The sequence below is a fragment of the Oncorhynchus mykiss genome, chromosome 28, assembly GCF_057628025.1.
Source record: "Oncorhynchus mykiss isolate SJ-2025 chromosome 28, ASM5762802v1, whole genome shotgun sequence".
Classification (NCBI taxonomy): Eukaryota; Metazoa; Chordata; class Actinopteri; order Salmoniformes; family Salmonidae; genus Oncorhynchus; species Oncorhynchus mykiss.
Genome location: NC_143049.1, coordinates 5,927,816 through 5,947,337, shown reverse-complemented (window position 1 = coordinate 5,947,337; position 19,522 = coordinate 5,927,816). Strand labels below are relative to the sequence as shown.

Below are 19,522 nucleotides of genomic sequence, written 5' to 3'. Positions count from 1 at the left end.
ATGTCAGATTTCAAAAGTGCTTTTCGGCAAAAGCAAAAGACGCTGTTATCTGAAGACAGCACCCCAGTAAACAAAGAGAGAGAAGCATATTTCAACCCCGCAGAAATACAAATATAATTAATGCCTTACCTTTGATAAGCTTCTTTTGTTGGCATTCCAATATGTCCCATAATCATCACAAATTGTCATTTTGTTCGATTAATTCCATCGATATATATCCAAAATGTCAATTTATTTGTTGCGTAGCTAGCTTTCTGGTCACGTGCCTCTATCTTACAGTACACTTCAAGTTACCCTCGTTCTGGATGGCCGTACTTCTTCATTACACAAAGGAAAAACCTCAACCAATTTCTAAAGACTGTTGACATCCAGTGGAAGTGGTAGGAACTACAAGAAGGTCCATTAGAAATCTGGATTCTCAATGAAAACCCATTGAAAAGAGAGTGACCTCAAAAATAAAAGAATTCTGAATGGTTTGTCCTCGGGTTTCGCCTGCTAAATAAGTTCTGTTATACTCACAGACATGATTCAAACAGTTTTAGAAACTTCAGGGTGTTTTCTATCCAAATCAGGATACTCTCAAAATACTCTCAAAATACTAATAATATGCATATCTTATCTTCTGGGGATGAGTAGCAGGCAGTTGAATTTGTGCATGCATTTCATCCTGATGTGTAAATACTGCCCCCTGTCACCAAGAAGTTAAGCATAGCCCCTGTGACATTAAACATTTCCCCTCTAGTGACACTGTAATTTCCTTATATTGCTCTGCGTAGGTATTTACTCCACATGAACACATTGGCCCACATACCTGTCATATCTGGCATGTTTTCATGTCGAGGTGGTTCAGTCAACACTGCTTGCATGATGAGTAACTTTGCTCCCAGAGCTAATATTTGGCTTTAGCTCAGTGGAATAACATCTAAGTGGTTTGGACGACGCAGGTTTAATACCTAGTCTTTATCGTTGGGATAAGTTAATTTCTCAGTACTGCACTGCACACCACACTGGATTTGGAGAAGGTGAGCACCTTTACTTGATTTAAAGATATACTCCACTGGGAGAAATTGCCTCTCTAATACGATAAAAACGTACATTTCCTGGCCACTAATCCACACTGGCACCTAGGTGTAACGGCTTTCTTCCGCTGAAGGAGAGGAGGACCAAAATGCTGCGTGGTTAGTGTTCAACATCTTTAATATAGACGAAAAACAAGAACACTACAAAATACAAAACAATAAATGTGAAAACCGAAACAGTCCTATCTGGTGAAATGACACAAGACAGAAGACAACCACCCACAAAGTACCCACAGAATATGGCTGCCTAAATATGGTTCCCAATCAGAGACAACGATAGACAGCTGCCTCTAATTGAGAACCAATCTAGGCAACCATAGACCTACAAACTACCTAGAAATGAAACAGCCCCATAAACATACAAAAACCCCTAGACCAGGTAAAACACATAAATCCCCCATGTCACACCCTGACTTAACCAAAATAATAAAGAAAACAAAGATAACTAAGGCAAGGGTGTGACAGTACCCCCCCAAAGGTGCGGACTCCCGGCCGCACACCTAAATCCATAGGGGAAGGTCTGGGTGGGCGTCTGTCCACGGTGGCGGCTCTGTCGCAGGACGTGGACACCACTCCACCATAGTCTTTGTCCGCTTTAGTCTCTTCCTAGGAACGGCGACCCTCGCCACCGACCTAGGATTGGCAACCCTACTAAAGGGCCCCACTCCACTAAACAAACTCCTCCGGACTGAGGGGTAGCTCAGGACTGAGGGGCAGCTCAGGACTGAGGGGCAGCTCAGGACTGAGGGGTAGCCCAGGACTGAGGGGTAGCCCAGGACTGAGGGGTAGCCCAGGACTGAGGGGTAGCCCAGGACTGAGGGGTAGCCCAGGACTGAGAGGTAGCTCAGGACTGAGAGATAGCTCAGGCTGGTTGACGGCTCTGGCAGCTTCTGGCTGACTGACGGCTCTGGCAGACCCTGGCTGAATGGCGGCTCTGGCAGATCCTGGCTGACTGGCGGCTCTGGCGGATCCTGGCTGACTGGCGGCTTTGGCGGCTCCTTGCAGACTGGCTGCTCTGGCAGCTCCTTGCATACTGGCGGCTCTGGCGGCTCAGGACAGGCGGGAGACTCTGGCAGCTCTGGACAGGCGGGAGACTCTAGCAGCTCTGGAAAGGCGCACTGTAGGCCTGGTACGTGGTGCTGGCACTGGTGGTACTGGGCCGAGGACACGCACCTCAGTGCGAGTGCGGGGAGGAGAACAGGGAGTACTGGGCTCTGGACACGCACAAGAAGCCTGGCGAGCTCTTGAGCACCGAGCCTGCCAACCTTACCTGGCTCGATGCCCACTCTAGCCCGGCCAATAAGAGGAGCTGGACTGTACCGCACCGAGCTATGCACCCGCACTGGAGACACCGTGCGCTCCACAGCATAACACGGTGCCTGCCCGGTCCCTCTCACTCTCCGGTAAGCACAGGAAGTTGGCGCAGGTCCCCTACCTGGCTTCGCCATACTCCCTGTGTGCCTCCCCCCAATACATTTTTGGGGCTGACTCTCGGGCTTCCTACCGCGCCGCCGTGCTCGTTTCTCCAACTCCATTCTCCTGTAACCCTCCTCGCACTGCTCCAGCAAATCCAAGGCGGGCTCCGGCACTCTCCCTGGGTCGACCGCCCACTTGTCTATCTCTTCCCAAGTTGTATAGTCCAGATTTGCTCCCATGTCCAGAAATCCTGACATCGCTGCCTCTCCTGCTCCTGCCCGTTACCACGCTGCTTGGTCCTGTTGTGGTGGGTGTTTCTGTAACGTCTTTCTTCCGCTGAAGGAGAGGAGGACCAAAATGCAGCGTGGTTAGTGTTCAACATCTTTAATATAGACGAAAAACAAGAACACTATAAAATACAAAACAATAAATGTGAAAACCGAAACAGTCCTATCTGGGGCAATGACACAAAGACAGAAGACAACCACCCACAAAGTACCCACAGAATATGGCTGCCTAAATATGGTTCCCAATCAGAGACAACGATAAACACCTGCCTCTAATTGAGAACCAATCTAGGCAACCATAGACCTAAAAACTACCTAGGAAGGAAACAGGAAACCATAAACATACAAAAACCCCTAGACCAGACAAAACACATAAATCCCCCATGTCACACCCTGACCTAACCAAAACAATAAAGAAAACAAAGATAACTAAGGCCAGGGCGTGACAATAGGTTAGTACATGTACCACTGGAACAGCACAACATCAGCTGTAGTTTTGCCATATTCAGTTTGGTACATTAATACATTACAATTATATCACAAACCATGTCTCGCACAGTGTGATTTTCCCAGTCACTATTTCTCTCAATCTTCCCCACCTCTTTATCTCTAGTAGGGCACAAGGCGAGGCCCAAATGCAGACACAGGAGGCATATGGTTGAGCTCCGATATTTATTATACCAAAAGGGGTAGGCAAAAGGCAGGTCGGGGACAGGCGATAGTTCATAAACCAGGTCAGAGTCCAAACAGTACCAGGCAACAGGCAGGCTCGAGGTCAGGACAGGCAGGGGTTCAGTGAACAGGTCCAAGTCCAAACAGTACAAGGGGATAGGCAGGTTTGAGGTCAGAACAGGCAGAGTGGTCAGGCAGGCGGATTTGGCATCAGGAGTCAAAACCAGGAGGGCTTGGAAAAAACTGGGACTGGGAAAAATAGGAGCTAAGAGAAACGCTGGTTGACTTTGCAAAACAAGACGAACTGGCCCAGAGAGACAGGAAACACAGGGATAAATACACCGGAGACTAATGGGGAAAACAGGAGACACCTGGAGGTGGGTGGAGACAATCACAAAGACAGGCGTGTCAATCTCTCTCTCTCCCTTTTCTCTCTCTCGCTCTATGTCTTACTGTTCTACTATGTGGGAGAAAATTATATCCATCATTATCTGTGTCTTTATATATTAAATTATATCCATCATTATCTCCTAACAATATTTTACCTCGCACCTCTAATCAAGGCAGAGAAAATCACTGGTACAGACAAGTCCAGGCCAGCCGTGTGTGTGTGTGTTTATCCTTTGTTCGTGTCACTCACCTTATCTGGAGCTGCCACTTCCTGATAACTCATCCTATATATCACTGGCTGAGAGGAAACTGAGATTCCCAAGGAGCCGGAATGGAGCCAGAAGAGAGGGACATGTTAGCTTGTCACTCCTCTTTTATTGTTTATCTACAGATAAGTTGACCTATCAGGAACTCTAGTCCCTACAATTTACCTCAAATATTCTGTTTGTCTGTTTGAATCTCTCATAAAACAACTGTTCCAAGTGGAGCAGTTTCCTGACCACTACTCAGTGTGTGTTTTTATCGAAGTGGAACCACTTCTGTCAGGATTAGTTATCTTCAAGAACCACCACCAAATTACTGTCCTGTTGAAACGAGCCAGTTTCACCACATCCTGTCCTCTATGGTGTTTACTGGGCTCTCAGATCCATTGAGCCAGTTTCACTGCATCCTGTCCTCTATGGTGTTTACTGGGCTCTCAGATCCATTGAGCCAGTTTCACCACATCCTGTCCTCTGTGGTGTTTACTGGGCTCTCAGATCCATTGAGCCAGTTTCACTGCATCCTGTCCTCTGTGGTGTTTACTGGGCTCTCAGATCCATTGAGCCAGTTTCACTGCTTCCTGTCCTCTGTGGTGTTTACTGGGCTCTCAGATCCATTGAGCCAGTTTCACTGCATCCTGTCCTCTGTGGTGTTTACTGGGCTCTCAGATCCATTGAGCCAGTTGCACTGCATCCTGTCCTCTATGGTGTTTACTTGGCTCTCAGATCCATTGAGCCAGTTTCACTGCATCCTGTCCTCTATGGTGTTTACTTTGCTCTCAGATCCATTGAGCCAGTTTCACCGCATCCTGTCCTCTATGGTGTTTACTTGGCACTCAGATCCATTGAGACAGTTTCACTGCTTCCTGTCCTCTGTGGTGTTTACTGGGCTCTCAGATCCATTGAGCCAGTTTCACCGCATCCTGTCCTCTGTGGTGTTTACTGGGCTCTCAGATCCATTGAGCCAGTTTCACTGCATCCTGTCCTCTGTGGTGTTTACTTTGGCTCTCAGATCCATTGAGCCAGTTTCACTGCATCCTGTCCTCTGTGGTGTTTACTGGGCTCTCAGATCCATTGAGCCAGTTTCACTGCATCCTGTCCTCTGTGGTGTTTACTGGGCTCTCAGATCCATTGAGCCAGTTTCACCGCATCCTGTCCTCTGTGGTGTTTACTGGGCTCTCAGATCCATTGAGCCAGTTTCACTGCATCCTGTCCTCTGTGGTGTTTACTGGACTCTCAGATCCATTGAGATAATACATGCACATGCTGTTTTCACACACTCCTTTAACCTCATCTCATTGGCTCTGTGTCAGTAAAAAGTCAAAGTCCTTTCCTCTCTCTTTTCCCCTATATCTCTCTCTCCCTCTCTCTGACTGTTTGCAGCACTCTGTACTTCTCTTTTTCGGAGTAAATAAACAGAGAGTTAGTTTGTCGGCCTGTCACTTAGTGAAGGTCACCCTCTGTTTTTCAGCGATAAAGAGCTTATTTTGACAGCTCTCTCCTCGTGCCCTGGGCTCACAGAAGTGTGCCTCTACCTCAGATAGTCAATAGAAATATGGAAAGTTTGTTTTTGGATGTATTTTTTGGTACCCCCTTGGAATGTCAACACTTGTCTGTGAGCCCTCTCATGCTGTATGTCTAACTCTGTGTTTTGTAGCATTGGGCTCTTTTCTCTCTACTTTAATTGACCATAATCACTATTGTTTTCTTCCATTTTGTCAATCCATATCTGTCATGGGATGTTGTTTTACTCTGGTTTCTTTCTGCCTATCAACGTCTGTCATCTTCTGATCGCATTTGTCATTTTACCATTTGATCCTTTTGTTTTCAGTTGATTTTGTTGGTGGATTTGACCCCTTCCCTCTCTACCATGTCAATGAGAAACCATCCCACCTCCTCTTAAAGCCCATGTACCTGTAAGTAGGGTGTGTGTGGGGTGGGGGGTGGGGGTATTTGTTCTTGTTTGTGAGTTTTTTATGTTTCTGTATGTGTCAGTTAGTTTTCATTATATGAACACTGTATCGTGTCTTCCAAAGGTAGTCTAGGCAGTACATAGTGTTATGTATTCTAATAGCGCTTCTCATGTTTCTCTGAGCTAGGACCTTTACCATTGTGCTGAGAACTCTCTCTTGCATGACTTTGTTTCTCTGCAGCTAGTCTTTGAGATGAATTAAGATGTAACTTATTCTTTGTTAACACAGTGTTAATTGGAATAAGCCCTTAATTACTCTACTCTGATCGGCTTTTCAGTTTTCACCTAACAAGCACGCAATTAAAAATGACAGCAGATCATTGGTTCCATGGTGTGATGTCATAGGGGTCGGGACATTTTATATGGTCCCATAGAAAACAGGACAGAGCTTTGGACATGTTCCTACTGTAAATAGTACACTACCTTTGGCCAGTGATAAAGGTATGTGGCTCTGACAACAAAAAAAGTTGATAGGGAATAGGGTGTCATTTGGGACATGTTGGTAGGTGTTAATACTTTTTCCTCACCAACACGTCTGCTACTGTATGCCCAGGTAGGCTCCCTGTCTGTGGGTGAATATGAGAAATAGGCTAGTGTATGCCCAGTTAGGCTCCCTGTCTGGGTGGGTGAATATGAGAAATAGGCTAGTGTATAGCCAGTTAGGCTCCCTGTCTGGGTGGGTGAATATGAGAAATAGGCTAGTGTATAGCCAGTTAGGCTCCCTGTCTGGGTGGGTGAATATGACAAATAGGCTAGTGTGTGGGAGTCTAGAGTTAGGCTCCCTTTCTGGGTGGGTGAATATGAGAAATAGGCTAGTGTATAGCCAGTTAGGCTCCCTGTCTGTGGGTGAATATGAGAAATAGGCTAGTGTGTGGGAGTCTACAGTTAGGCTCCCTTTCTGGGTGGGTGAATATGAGAAATAGGCTAGTGTGGGGTAGTCTAGAGTTAGGCTCCCTTTCTGGGTGGGTGAATATGAGAAATAGGCTAGTGTGTGGGAGACTTGAGTTAGGTTTCCTGTCTGATCCAGTTAACCATGCACTTCAATACCTCAACACATCAGCCCAGTGTGTTTTCATTAAAGATTAGCCCATATCAAATCAATAAATATGTGAATTGTACAGGTTTTGTTACTGGGATGAAGTACATAACAACCGTATCATGGTAGACTATTCTTCTGTGACTCGTATCAACGTTCTTTCTGGTTCTGCTAGCTCTGTGTGGGAGAATGAATAAGCCTGAATGGAGTAAACAACACTATTAAACCTGCTATATCTTGTCTGAAGGCTTAGGGGAATATGTAGGTTTGTCATGTCATTGTGTGTGTGCGTGCGTGCGTGTGTTTGTGCATATAGACATACAGGTAACTGCCAAATAAAGGAAACACAAACATATTGTTTTAATAGGGCCACCACAAGCTGCCAGACGACCTTCAACGCACCTTGGCATAGACTCTACAAGTGTCTGGAACTCTGTTGGAGGGATGCCACACCAGTCTTCCATGAGAAATTCCATCATTTGGTGTTGTGTTGATGGTGGTGGAAAAAACTGCCTTAGGCGCCACTCCAGAATCTCCCACAGGTGTTCAAAATTGGGTCTAGTTCTGGCGGCTGTGACGGCCATATCATGAAACGTCAGCAAGTTCAGCAGTCTTCATCACTGAAGCTCCTGCTAAACCTGCCCCTACAATCACCACTCTTTCAAAGTCACTGAGATCTCTTCTTCTAGCCTTGGTAGCCTAAATAATGGGCAACTGGGCATTTTATACGACCCTAAGCACGCTGAGATGTTAATTCCACACCTGTGTGCAAGCACCTGCTTTCAACATACTTTGTGTACCTCATTTACTCAAGTGTTTCCTTTATTTTGGCAGTTACCTGTAGAAATACCATGGATTGGAGGTTCTCTGCCTTATAACCACCATCACAGCTTCCATTGGAATGATCTATTCAATTATGCAGGAAACTTAATAACAATTTGGGCAGTGGCGTCAGTCCTTTAATTTCCCTTAGCCCAAATGGAAGTATTATTAGCCTGCAGGACATCTCTCCTGATAGCTTCATCATCTCTGTTGCAAATGAGAGAGAAGGAATGTTTTTTCCCCTCCTCCAGCACTAAGGATATAAAGCCTAGATAATAAATGTCCTGGAAATCCTGTGTACTCATGTGCATGTGTTCCTCACCCACTTACTGTCTTCTGTGTTCTATCACCTCCAGGTCTACGTAAATAGGGCAGAAGGCAACATTGCAGGTTCCGATGGAAACAAAGTGGCTGCTCTGACTGACACAACAACCGTCCGAGAATTCACTGGGGCAGGCCAGACATTCCTCTGGTTCTCTACATCTCTTCAGTCCTTCAAACATGTAAATTACTGGTGCTCTGCTTAAGGATGACTGTACTTCCCAGTTCTGTTGTTAGTGGGAGGGAAGGCGAGGATAGGGTTGGGGGATGGGGAGGGGGTAATTACAGTGTAACATGGGCCTGATCTCTTACTGTGTACTCAAATATAAATTATAAATTATAAATTAACTACAAACGGCATCCGACAACAGAGACATACAGTACCTGCTGTCAATGGCTGTATTTCTGTCCATTGTTCTATCAGAACTAGTGATCTATCTATAGATCATAGCTATAAATACAGTACCAGTCAAAAGTTTGGACACACCATTCAAGGGGTTTTCTTTATTACTATTTTCTACATTGCAGCATAAAAGTGAAAACATCGACGCTTTGAAATAACACATATGGAATCAATTAGTAGCCAGCCTTTGCCTTGATGACAGCTTTGCACACTCTCACATTCTCTCAACCAGCTTCACCTGGAATGCTTTTCTAACAGCCTTGAACGAGTTCCCACATGCTGAGCACTTGTTGGCTGCTTTTCCTTCACTCTGCAGTCCAACTCATGCCAAACCATATCAATTGGGTTGAGGTCAGGTGATTGTGGTGGCCAAGGCATCTGATGCAGCACTCCATCACTCTGCTTCTTGGTAAAATAGCCCTTACACAGCCTGGAGGTGTGTTGGGTCATTGTCCTGTTGAAAAACAAATTATAGTCCCAATAAGCTTAAACCAGATGGGATGACGTATTGCTGCAGAATGCTGTGGTAGCCATGCTGGTAAAAAGAGTGCCTTGAATTCTAAAGTGTCAGTGTCACCAGCAAAGCACCCCCACACCTCCTCTTCCATGCTTCACGGTGGGAACCACACATGTGGAGATATTCCATTCACCTACTCTGCATCTCACAAAGACACGGCGGTTGGAAGCAAAAATCTCTAATTTGATCTCATCAGACCACCGGTCTAATGTTGATTACTCATGATTCTTGGCCCAAGCAAGTCTCTTCTTATTATTGGTGTCCTTTAGTAGTGGTTTCTTTGCAGCAATTCAACCATGGCCTGATTCACGCAGTCTCCTCTGAACAGTTGATGTTGAGATGTGTCTGTTACTTGAACTCTGTGAAGCATTTATTTGGGCTGCAATTTCTGAGGCAGTTAACTCTAATTAACTTATCCTCTGCAGTAGAGGTAACTCTGGGTCTTCCTTTCCTGTGGCAGTCCTCATCAGAGCCAGTTTCATCATAGCGATTGATGGTTTTTGCGACTGCACTTGAAGAATCTTTAAAAGTTATTGAATTTTTCCAGATTGACTGACCTTCATGTCTTAAAGTAATGATGGACTGTCGTTTCTCTTTGCTTATTTGAGCTGTTCTTGCCACAATATGGACTTGGTCTTTTACCAAATAGGGCTATCTTCTGTGTACCACCCCTACCTTGTCACAACACAACTGATTGACTCAAACGCATTAAGAAGGAAAGAAATTCCACAAATTAACTTGTAAAAAGGCTCACCTGTTAATTGAAATTTATTCCAGGTGACTACCTCATGAAGCTGGTTGAGAGAATGCCAAGAGAGTGCAAAGCTGTCATCAAGGCAAAGGGTGGTTACTTTGAAGAATCTCAAATATAAAGTATATTTTGATTTGTTGAACACTTTTTTGCTTACTACATGATTCCATATGTGTTATTTCAGAGTTTTGATGTCTTCACTATTATTCTACAATATAGAAAACTGTAAAAATAAAGGAAACCCTGGAATCAGTAGGTGTGTCCAAATTGTTGACTGGTACTGTATATATGTATATACACACACATATAAACTTGTGTGAACCCGACAGTTCATCCTTCCTCCTGTTCTCTGGTCTGAAAGGCCTCTCTGTCTGCGGCTTTGTGGTTTGGAGTGTTATTATGGCTTGGTCACAGATCCTCTTAGGCTGAATTACAGTTGAGCCTGTGGAATGGAATGAACTATTGTGTTCTGCTGTTTACTTGAGGCCAGGATCTGTGCGCATAAATACACAGGAAAAGCAGTAAGAGGTAGGGAGGGAAGGGGGAAAGGAGTGGGAGACGGGGAGGGAGGGAGGTAGGGAAACAAAGCAACCAAACCTACAGGGGCTTCAGTCAAAAATAGAACCAGAGAAAAAAGGTGGAAAAAGACTGAGTCAGGGTTTTGAAATGCAAACTAAACAACAACAACCTCATAACAGAGATAGCTTAAGGTATTACAGTAACAGGCAATAATGTTTGAGTCTTTGTTAATCTAGTCTTACTCACAGTGATGTGACAGGTTATGATATACAGTGTTTCAGTAGACTTCATCTTTAAACTGTAGAGCGGGATGGAATGAAAGGAAAACGGTTTATCTGTCACCTTGTTTTACAGTTAATGGTGTGGAGCTTTGAGGTTTGTGTCAGGATTTAGATGTGTCTTAAAGCCCCTGTCCAAAAACCCAACTGCCTCCAACTACTGTGAGTGTTTGACAGTTGATCATAAGTCATACACTGTGGCTCACTGTATTTCCTATCCAGAATAGTATGCGATATGAGAGGTAGTTTGTCTACATTTCCCCTCCATGGCATACAAAGGTATTGAATGGAGTGTAAATGGTTTTAAGTAGCACAAATATAGCAAAGCAAGAGAGCAGAGCCATACTGTACACCAGCTGTTTTCTCTATCATTCCATCTATAGATCGATGATTCAACTGTGATACATTTTAATCCTTTTTTTTATGGGTTTTGTATGATAACTGTGGATATTCTGTATTATACAGTAATAATCTATTCTATGTTTGGGTCTCTGTGGGTTTGGGGAGCAATTATCCCACAATCCATTGACATAAACTATTTTGTCCAAACTTTAAGATGGGGGCTAGTTCCTGAGTATTTGGACTTTGTGTTACAGAGTGTGTAACTGCCTGGGTCTTTGGATGTGTCCCTTTATGAGTAGAATGGAGTTGCCACTAGACACTAATCTAAGGTGAGTTTTGTGTTTTATCCCTCATCAAGATTTGAGAAGGGGCGACTGATCATAGATCCGTGCCTAAGAGCACCTCATTTCCCTGGACTGTCCACTTTCTGCCTTAATCTTCCTGTGTACCACTACTGCCCCCTGCTGTTGAATGTAGTCATGTACACATTCAAATACTACTGAATATGTTTCTGTTCTGGACTTCAACAAAGCCCTCTGCTTTGTCATTTAGGGTTTCATGGCATAATGTTTATTGATAAGATATAATACACCGTTTGGGTTATTGGCCTACTGGACCCCATAGAAAGGTGCAGTGTACTACCCTGCATGTATGTATGAAGCCTATATCTCACTGTATACTTCTTTATCTCCATGCTATCCATTCAGTCTTATACTTGACGCCGTTCAGAAGAACAAATGTACTTCTTAGTTCCAACTGAAGGCTCTACATTCATTTGTATTTATTTGTATCGTTTGTCTTGATGCAATCTGCTGTGGCATGAATGTGATGAATACCCTTGTTAAATCAAAGCTTGTTTTCTACTTAATCAAAAGAGCCTTGAACACAGCACGTATGGAGACTGGAATTTGGTTCGGTCTCATGTTTCCAGCACCTGATCAACACCTTATCCCCTTGTGGGCTTGATAGACAGGCTTCTGAGCTGATGATATTAACTGATATTGGCTTCATATGAATGCGTTTGCAGAACAGTGGTAGTGGCTTCAGTGATGGTGCAAAAAATAATGATTGTAAACTATGGGCCTTGTTCCAAATGATATCCTGAAGTAGTGCACTATATAGGGAATAAGGTATAATTTGAGGTGTAAATGTAACATTTCAGGACAGTGCAATGTTACAGAAGATTCAGATATAGATGTATTGTGCAATTCTGTCATAGATAATGCCAGCTCTATGCATTACATTTCTATCTGTAATACTCTGTTGCACTCCAATGAATAAACCCGAGCTTATCAATACCAAGCCATGGCTGTCTGTCAATACTTATGAACAAAGGACCAGATACACTTTATGAACTGTAGCCAGGATCATGACCAACAGCGAACACACACTGCACATTATGTCTTGATAAAAAAATATCTTTAGACACCTAAAATAATTAGATTTACAGGAAAAAAATGTTTCCTTTCAATGCAAAACAGCCTCTGCAACAGGGAATGGAAGAGCCTGACATTGGTTAGTCGGAGCCTATTGTGGTCATGTAATGGATACCACTGGAAAAAAAAGTCCACTTTGTAGATAATTGTTTTTCTATTTGTATTTGTCTTTATTTTGTATCCTCTGTAGTCCTCTTCATGTGACTCAATTATGTAATCATATTTGTCCAGACCTGTGTTGTGTTCAATAGTGTAAATATCAGTTTGTCAACAAATGTTGTACTTTTTATCCCCAAGTTCGTGGTATTCAATTGGTAGTTACAGTCTTGTCCCATCGCTGCAACTCCCGTACGGACTCGGGAGAGGCAAAGGTCGAAAGCCATGCGTCCATCGAAACACAACCCTGCCATTCCGCATTGCTTCTTGACACACTGCTCGCCCAACCCGGAAGCCAGCCGCACCAATGTGGCGGAGGAAACGCCGTACAACCGGCATCTGTGTCAGCGTGTATGCGCCCGGCCCGCCACAGGAGTCGCTAGAGTGCGATGGGACAAGGACATCACGGCCGGCCAAACCCTCCCCTAACCTGGACGATGCTGGGCCAATTGTGCACCACCTCATGGGTCTCCGGGTTGCACCCGGGTCTGTAGTGACGCCTCAAGCACTGCGATGCAGTGCCTAAGACCGCTGCGCCACTCGGGAGGCCAAATGATGTGTACTTTTAATAAACTGATTCTGGGTAATTTGTTTTAGGGATTATTTTTAGTATTTGTACAAACTAACTGTAATCTGATGTGCAGTTGGACTGATACTCTTGCTCTGCCAGTTGATCTCTGTAAACACCAATAATGATATTGGAAATGTGTTTACTGCATCAAAATAAATATATTCAACAACTTCTACTACTGCCAAAAAGAAGCCATTTTGATTTTGGAGGTTATTTTGAGCAGGGCAAATCAACAGCTGAACAGTGGTTAGGAGAATGGGTCAGATCTGTCAGGCATCTAAAATCCAGGGGACATTTTCACAAAATTCTCACAGCACCTATAGAAAGATGAGCCGCCCCGAGGGGTTGTAGAATCTCTCTTCATTTGTCAAAGGCCAACAAACGCCTAAAAGTGAAACAAGGATATTGTGTGTTGGTGTATTAGGTATACTTTTGTCATACGAATATACACACATACACACTCCGACTCACACAAGGGTCTTGTACTTGAATGTGACTCTCAGGACATGAATGCTCGGACGCTGCCTCTGATGGTGGCTCTGCAGATGGGGCAGTGACGCAGGCTGGCAGCACAGTCGCTACACACCACCAGGTGACCACAGGGGATGAAGACCATGGATACCAGCTTGTCCATACACACCTTACATGTCCGCTCCTCCTGCAGCTGACGTAGGAGCTCCTCAGGGGTGGAGTCTCCCACTGCTGAAATACAAACATGAATTTACAAGAGTGTGTGTGTGTGTGTGTGTGTGTGTGTGTGTGTGTGTGTGTGTGTGTGTGTGTAATATGATCTCTGACCTTTTTCTCTGATGGGTGTCTGTGTCCTGACCCCTCCTGCACTGGGACCCTGTCTCTCCACCGGCTCTGATGGGACAGAAAACACAAACAGTAAACAAGGGTGAGACACATGGTTACACACGGTGACATGATCTATTTACATCGTTAACAAGAGTCTCCATTTGTTGATTCTCAGTGTCAATCCAATCAATTCAGATGCACGAGAATATCAAAGGGATGTGTAAAAATATGAACGTGGTCAACATCAGAGTTGAAAATACCAACATGGGTCTCGGCAGGCTATTTTTAGGACACCCCTTAGGGTAAAAGTTTTAGGCTGTTTATTAAAGTTATGGCCTTTACCCCTGCTCTGTGGGTCCCTGGACTCTACCCAGCCCACCTGCTGGTCCCTACCTCAAGACAAGTACTTCATCCACTACCAGGGTGTATATTAGCAGCACCTGCCTGGGTATAGCTCACAGGGGTTAGTAAGGGTCAATCTCTAGACATTTGCCCTATCTAAAAGAACCCATTGCCACCCTTATGGAAAAAAATACATGAATTTCACGTGATCACGTGAAGTTTTTCAAGAACATGATTTAATGTGATCTTACGTGAAGTTGATGTGATAAAGTGACAACATGTAAAGCAACATGTGATAACATGAAACTACACATGTGAACATGTGATCACATGGGAAGTGTTCCAAAAACAAGTTTCCACATGTGAAATCATGCAGTTTTTCTGTAAGGGCCTTACAATGTGCATTGAGCATCAGGAAGCTCTATGTAAATTCAATCCATCATTCTTAATATAATCCTTATCATGATCACCATACTTACCCTGGACTCTGCTCTGCAGCCCCCTGGTCCTGTCCTCCTCCTCAGCAGCCAGTACGTCAGTGACCAGGCCAGACACGGAGGTGTAGTGCTGGCCGGTCAGCAGGTACTTGGTCTGGACCAGACTCTCCAGCAGGCCAGCCTCAAAGCCCATCTGGAGCACCGTCTGGACCACAGGAGACAGCATGACTGAGGGTGTGCCCAGACCACCCACCACGTCTGGCAGAGGGAGGAGATGCCGGGAGAGGGATCAAAAGAAAGAGGGAAGAGAGGAATGGAGGGTGGGGCAGAGGAAAAAGAAGACAGGAAGAGAGGAATGGAGGATGGGGGAGAGGAAAAAAGACAGGAAGAGAGGAATGGAGAGTACGGGAGAGGAAAAAGAAGACAGGAAGAGAGGAATGGAGGATGGGGGAGAGAAAAAAAGGGGACAGGTTTTAGGTGGGAAGTGGGGAAAAATGATATATATATATGAGACAGAGAGTTTCACTGAAAACCAAAAGCACTGAAAAAAAGTATATCTAACCGAGGCAATCTCTCTCTCCGTGAGAAAACCAAAAGAGATATGTGTGTTCAAGCAAAAGCAATGATTTTTTCCCACTCCTGTAAAAACAGATGGATAGCAGTGCAGATTCAGCAACAGTATGTGATGACAAGTGTGAGCATTCTATCATTTGATAAACAGCCCAGTAGAGAGAGCAGTACCCCAGGGTGTGTGACTCGATAGAGTAGGCATCCCAGGGCCCCACATCGCCTCTGACACACATTTATCCACAGGAAGAAATTCAGTTCAGTTGTGCTCTAATAGCTCAATTGAAAAGCACCACTGAGGGATCCATCTGTTCCTCTGCCTGTTCTCTAAAACAGCTGAAACAAGCAGTATTTGTCATTATCCAGCTACATTCACATGATTAAGGTCCCACTTCCGAAATACTACATCCTCTTAGTCTGCAGCCAAGGGGAAGCAGCGTATTCGTTTCCAAGGCAATCCATATTTCTTGTGTTTGTTCAGCACAGGTTTACACATGGGGCGGATTACCCTGTAATTTCATTTGGGGTCAAGAGAATGAAGCGGATGTAATGTAAGTTTCAATGTTTTCATTTGTATTCTGGGACTCACCATTTTCTGAAGTAATTTCTTGATACACCGGTGTCTGTGATCCACCCTGGAAAACAAATCCACCCTCAGGATCTATTCTGGAGTGCCCTAACACACTGCAGCGACCACAACGGTTCTGATGACACATTATGAATATGCAAATTATATTAGATTTTGGTATGACAATGTATGAGAGTGAAGGACAACACTGAGGTATAAAGGTACTTACCACAGTCTCTCTGTGGAAGTGGGTAGCCTGGATATTGCTGACATAGTCACGTCCTCTCGTCTGGATCAGGAAGTCACATCTGAGGAAGGAAAGAAGTAGCCTATTGACCCAGCCGCACCGTGGACACAGGGTCAAAGGCTTTACAGAATGCCTTTTTACAGGTAGTGTGTGTTGGTGCTGTTGTGTGTTACCGTGGGAACCACTTGGCATGCTCCTGCCAGGGGTCATCTCCAGGTTCCCAGTTCCTCAGCCCTCCGTCACAGTGAAAGCATTTTACGTTGTCACCGTGGCCTAGGAGTGTGAGGGACACAGACCAAGTATTATCACAGCACTTACATATCATAATCACTGACACAGAGTTTACCTGAATATTAGACACACACTAAAGGAACACATTTTCTCTCTCTCTCTCCCACACACACACACACACACACACACACACACACACAAACAAGTAAACAAACACATGTACACATACATACAAATACACTCATACACCCACACAAACAAACACACATATGCATACAGTACACACCAAGGGGAAACTGTATGTGTACACAAACACAATGAGACAAATGTTCACAATGATACACACCCAAAACATTCCTGCTGTGAGAATGTGGATTGTATTATTGCATTTCCAAAACTGAATTCCAAACAAAGGAAAAGTAGTTTCTCTAATTCTCTCTCATAGTCGCTTTAATTTCTAAGCTTTAAATACCACAACAGTCTAAGCACTACAGCGATGGTATTTTCTCCTTTACGCAGTCCGAGTCCTGTCCAGCTTTTTCTGTCCACAAATACATGACTCAGCGTCACTATTGTCACATGAACTCACACACAAAGACTGGAAACTCGTAGTGACCACAGTTCCACTACCCTGCTATTTTTGAATATCAAATAGCAAATGCGTAATTGCCAAGGCGTGCTTAACTTTATCCAAAAGCAAAGCTTCAACAAACCTTAATGGGACTTTATAGGGAACCAAAAGCAATAAGTAAGTTATTAAACGTACCCAACATAATTCAGAAAAGTTCAGAAATTCAGAAACAATTCACAACACACTGTCACCATCAACAAAGACTATTGCGTACCTGTGTAGAAGAATCCTGCCCTCGCCAGAACATTGGGCTGGACCGCAGCACCCGTGTGCCAGTTGTGGAAGGTGGTGAGCCGGGATTCCTCTAACTCCATCTCAGGGTAGACAGCCTGCCCGCCCGTTCCCTGGTCGTCCACGGTCATCCTCTGGAGCTGGCTCAACAGCTGGCCGTCCACGGAGTCAGAAGGGGACCTGGAAACGACAGACAGCGGGATATTCCCAACGGCTCTACCCAGCACGAAACTACAGGTGGGAAAGTGCCTCTTGTGTTCGACGATCGGACTGTCCCCATGGACCCAGTACCGCAGGATCCCTCCGCAACAGAAGCACTGAACCTTATCTTCTGGCCCCAGAAAATAGAATCCCGCTCTGGCCAGGTTGCCCGCGGTGACTGGTGTGTCCCTCCGCCAGTTTTCAAAAGTTCGAATCCGCTCCTCCTCGCCTCGCATCTGGGGCTTCTCCAGAATATACAGCATCTCGCTCCTGTAACCCGTCATCCTGGGACTTGTGGTGTCTTCTTTCTCCTTCGGTCCTGTGCCAGTCATCCCCTTTCCGTTCCATAGTGGACTGTGGTAGCGCGGAGCGCACAGTGCTGGACATATATTCCCTGCAGCTGTATGAAGGGATTGCGCAGTAAGGCAGCATTCCAGAACTCACTCAACAGAAAGCAGTCAGTCCCCTGCGGTCAAACCTCGCAGCTGCAACCTGTACTCAGGGGTAGTAGACATGATGTAGTAAATGTAAATCTGGAACACTCCAATTAGTGTGATATGTTACGTTTCGTATGGTATGTATTCATTTAGAGCTGTCCATCCCACATTTCGTATGATATGTTTCGAATTACAATTCCTATGAAATGTTACACATTGCAATTCGTACTATGTTAGGGTTAAGGGTTAAGCTGTTGAACTCTGAGCTTTTGTTTTGGGGAGCTTAAATTGTACCCAATCCATCAATTTCGGTCAGAAAATAGAAAGTGACACATCATTCGAAAGCGACACTTTTCTTTTTGAAAATCAAGCTCAAATTTTACTGCTGAGGATATCACAAGAATTCCCCCGCCACTGCCCCCCTCAACGCCCTCCCTACAGGCCATAAATTATGGGCTATGTTCATATTCATACAGTATGCCATTTAGGTCAAGTCACCAAAAGTGGCAAAATGTTGTATGCTTGAAAAGAGTTATAGCAGCGGGAACATGTTTTGAGTAGATGGTGCTCAGTGCGGGGTCAGATTTTTTTTGTTTTATCCTAATGTGATGAGTAGTTTAAGCATAGGACATGATTAGGTAACAGCTTAAAGTAAATTGAAATACATTTGCTAAAATGATAAAGTTACTGTTGTCTATACAAAATCAATAAAAGTCATTCATAATGTTTCACCAGAGATCATGATTAAGCCACAGAGGATCATTAGCTTCTTGTAAAAGCTGTGGATTGCTTCAAATCACAAGCATGTAGACCTCCCCTCTCTGTTTTTTTTTTTGTAAATACTTTCTTAACACTTATTTTTCTTAAACTACATTGTTGGTTAAGGGCTTGTAAGTAAGCATTTCACTGTAAGGTCTAGCTAGACTTGTTGTGTTCAGCACATGTGACAAATCAAATTTGATTGGATTTATTTTCAATTTGGGCAGTGCGGGTGGCAATAGGCCTAGCTGATTATTGACTGAAAAGCAATGCATATAAAATATGTGTGAAGATAATGTCTTGTGTATAATTTGAAATGTTGAGACAAGAACAAGGGGAGGAGTGTGTGGTGAAATATTTTGGCATGTCTCTTTCCAGAATGCGCTTAGCTCTCCCTAATGTGCTCAGCTGTTTCACGCCAATTCTTGCAGATTCATTGTTTTATTGTACTAATTGTTTGCCCATTGATTCTTTATTTTGTCACCAGTAGTACATTTACCATTAATTCCCATAACTTGGTTATGTACATTTCTGTTCATGCTTGGATTAATTAGGCCTGCAGTCATTTATGTTCTCATTCTCTGAGAGGATAGTTGGTTGCAGAGTTCAAAACCTGCTACACTTGTGAGAAACAAGTTTTGGTTTATTTCCTACCCTCATTTTTTATTAAGTCAATTTTGTCATTGTATTTTGTTTGGAGCACTCCATGTGAGCAATGAACGTGTCTGGTTTCTCTGTCCTCTTAATGTTGACGGGGAGCATGCGCATGAGCACGCATGCAGGTAGGCTAACTGACCTGCTGCACGTATCACCACCACTAATAAACTGAGCTTCATTTTTTATTC

General features: G+C 44.3%; 2 protein-coding genes across 3 annotated transcripts in view; one reads left to right on the top strand and one right to left on the bottom strand.

The window, feature by feature from the left end:
* LOC110508383 (sodium/potassium-transporting ATPase subunit beta-1-interacting protein 3) overlaps positions 1-13,244 on the top strand; it is a 131,004-nt gene extending 117,760 nt beyond the window's left edge. Inside the window, exons 6-7 of one of the 2 annotated variants that reach the window (XM_036966655.2) lie at positions 5,936-6,020; positions 8,291-12,367. In XM_036966655.2, the coding sequence (XP_036822550.1) occupies positions 5,936-6,020; positions 8,291-8,300 (95 nt within the window). In that variant the 3' untranslated portion in view covers positions 8,301-12,367. Of the gene's footprint in view, positions 1-5,935; positions 6,021-8,290 lie in introns of both variants that reach the window. The other variant, XM_036966657.2, reaches the window with a different exon arrangement.
* LOC110508382 (baculoviral IAP repeat-containing protein 7) lies at positions 12,651-19,522 on the bottom strand. The gene is made up of 8 exons (XM_021588882.3): positions 17,264-19,522; positions 16,361-16,460; positions 16,170-16,248; positions 15,962-16,007; positions 14,848-15,063; positions 14,027-14,092; positions 13,700-13,930; positions 12,651-13,613 (listed from the first exon to the last, which is right to left on the bottom strand). Exons 1-7 carry the CDS (start codon positions 17,811-17,813, stop codon positions 13,728-13,730), a joined length of 1,260 nt encoding a protein of 419 aa, XP_021444557.3. The 5' UTR covers positions 17,814-19,522; the 3' UTR covers positions 12,651-13,613; positions 13,700-13,727.

Coding starts and splice junctions, on each gene's coding strand:
- LOC110508382 (XM_021588882.3), bottom strand. CDS start 17,813: ATGACTGGCACAGGACCGAAGGAGAAAGAAGACACCACAAGTCCCAGG. Junction 15,064..15,961: donor AGAAATTACTTCAGAAAATG/GTGAGTCCCAGA, acceptor TCCCTCTGCCAG/ACGTGGTGGGTGGTCTGGGC. Junction 14,093..14,847: donor GCTGCAGAGCAGAGTCCAGG/GTAAGTATGGTG, acceptor CTGTCCCATCAG/AGCCGGTGGAGAGACAGGGT.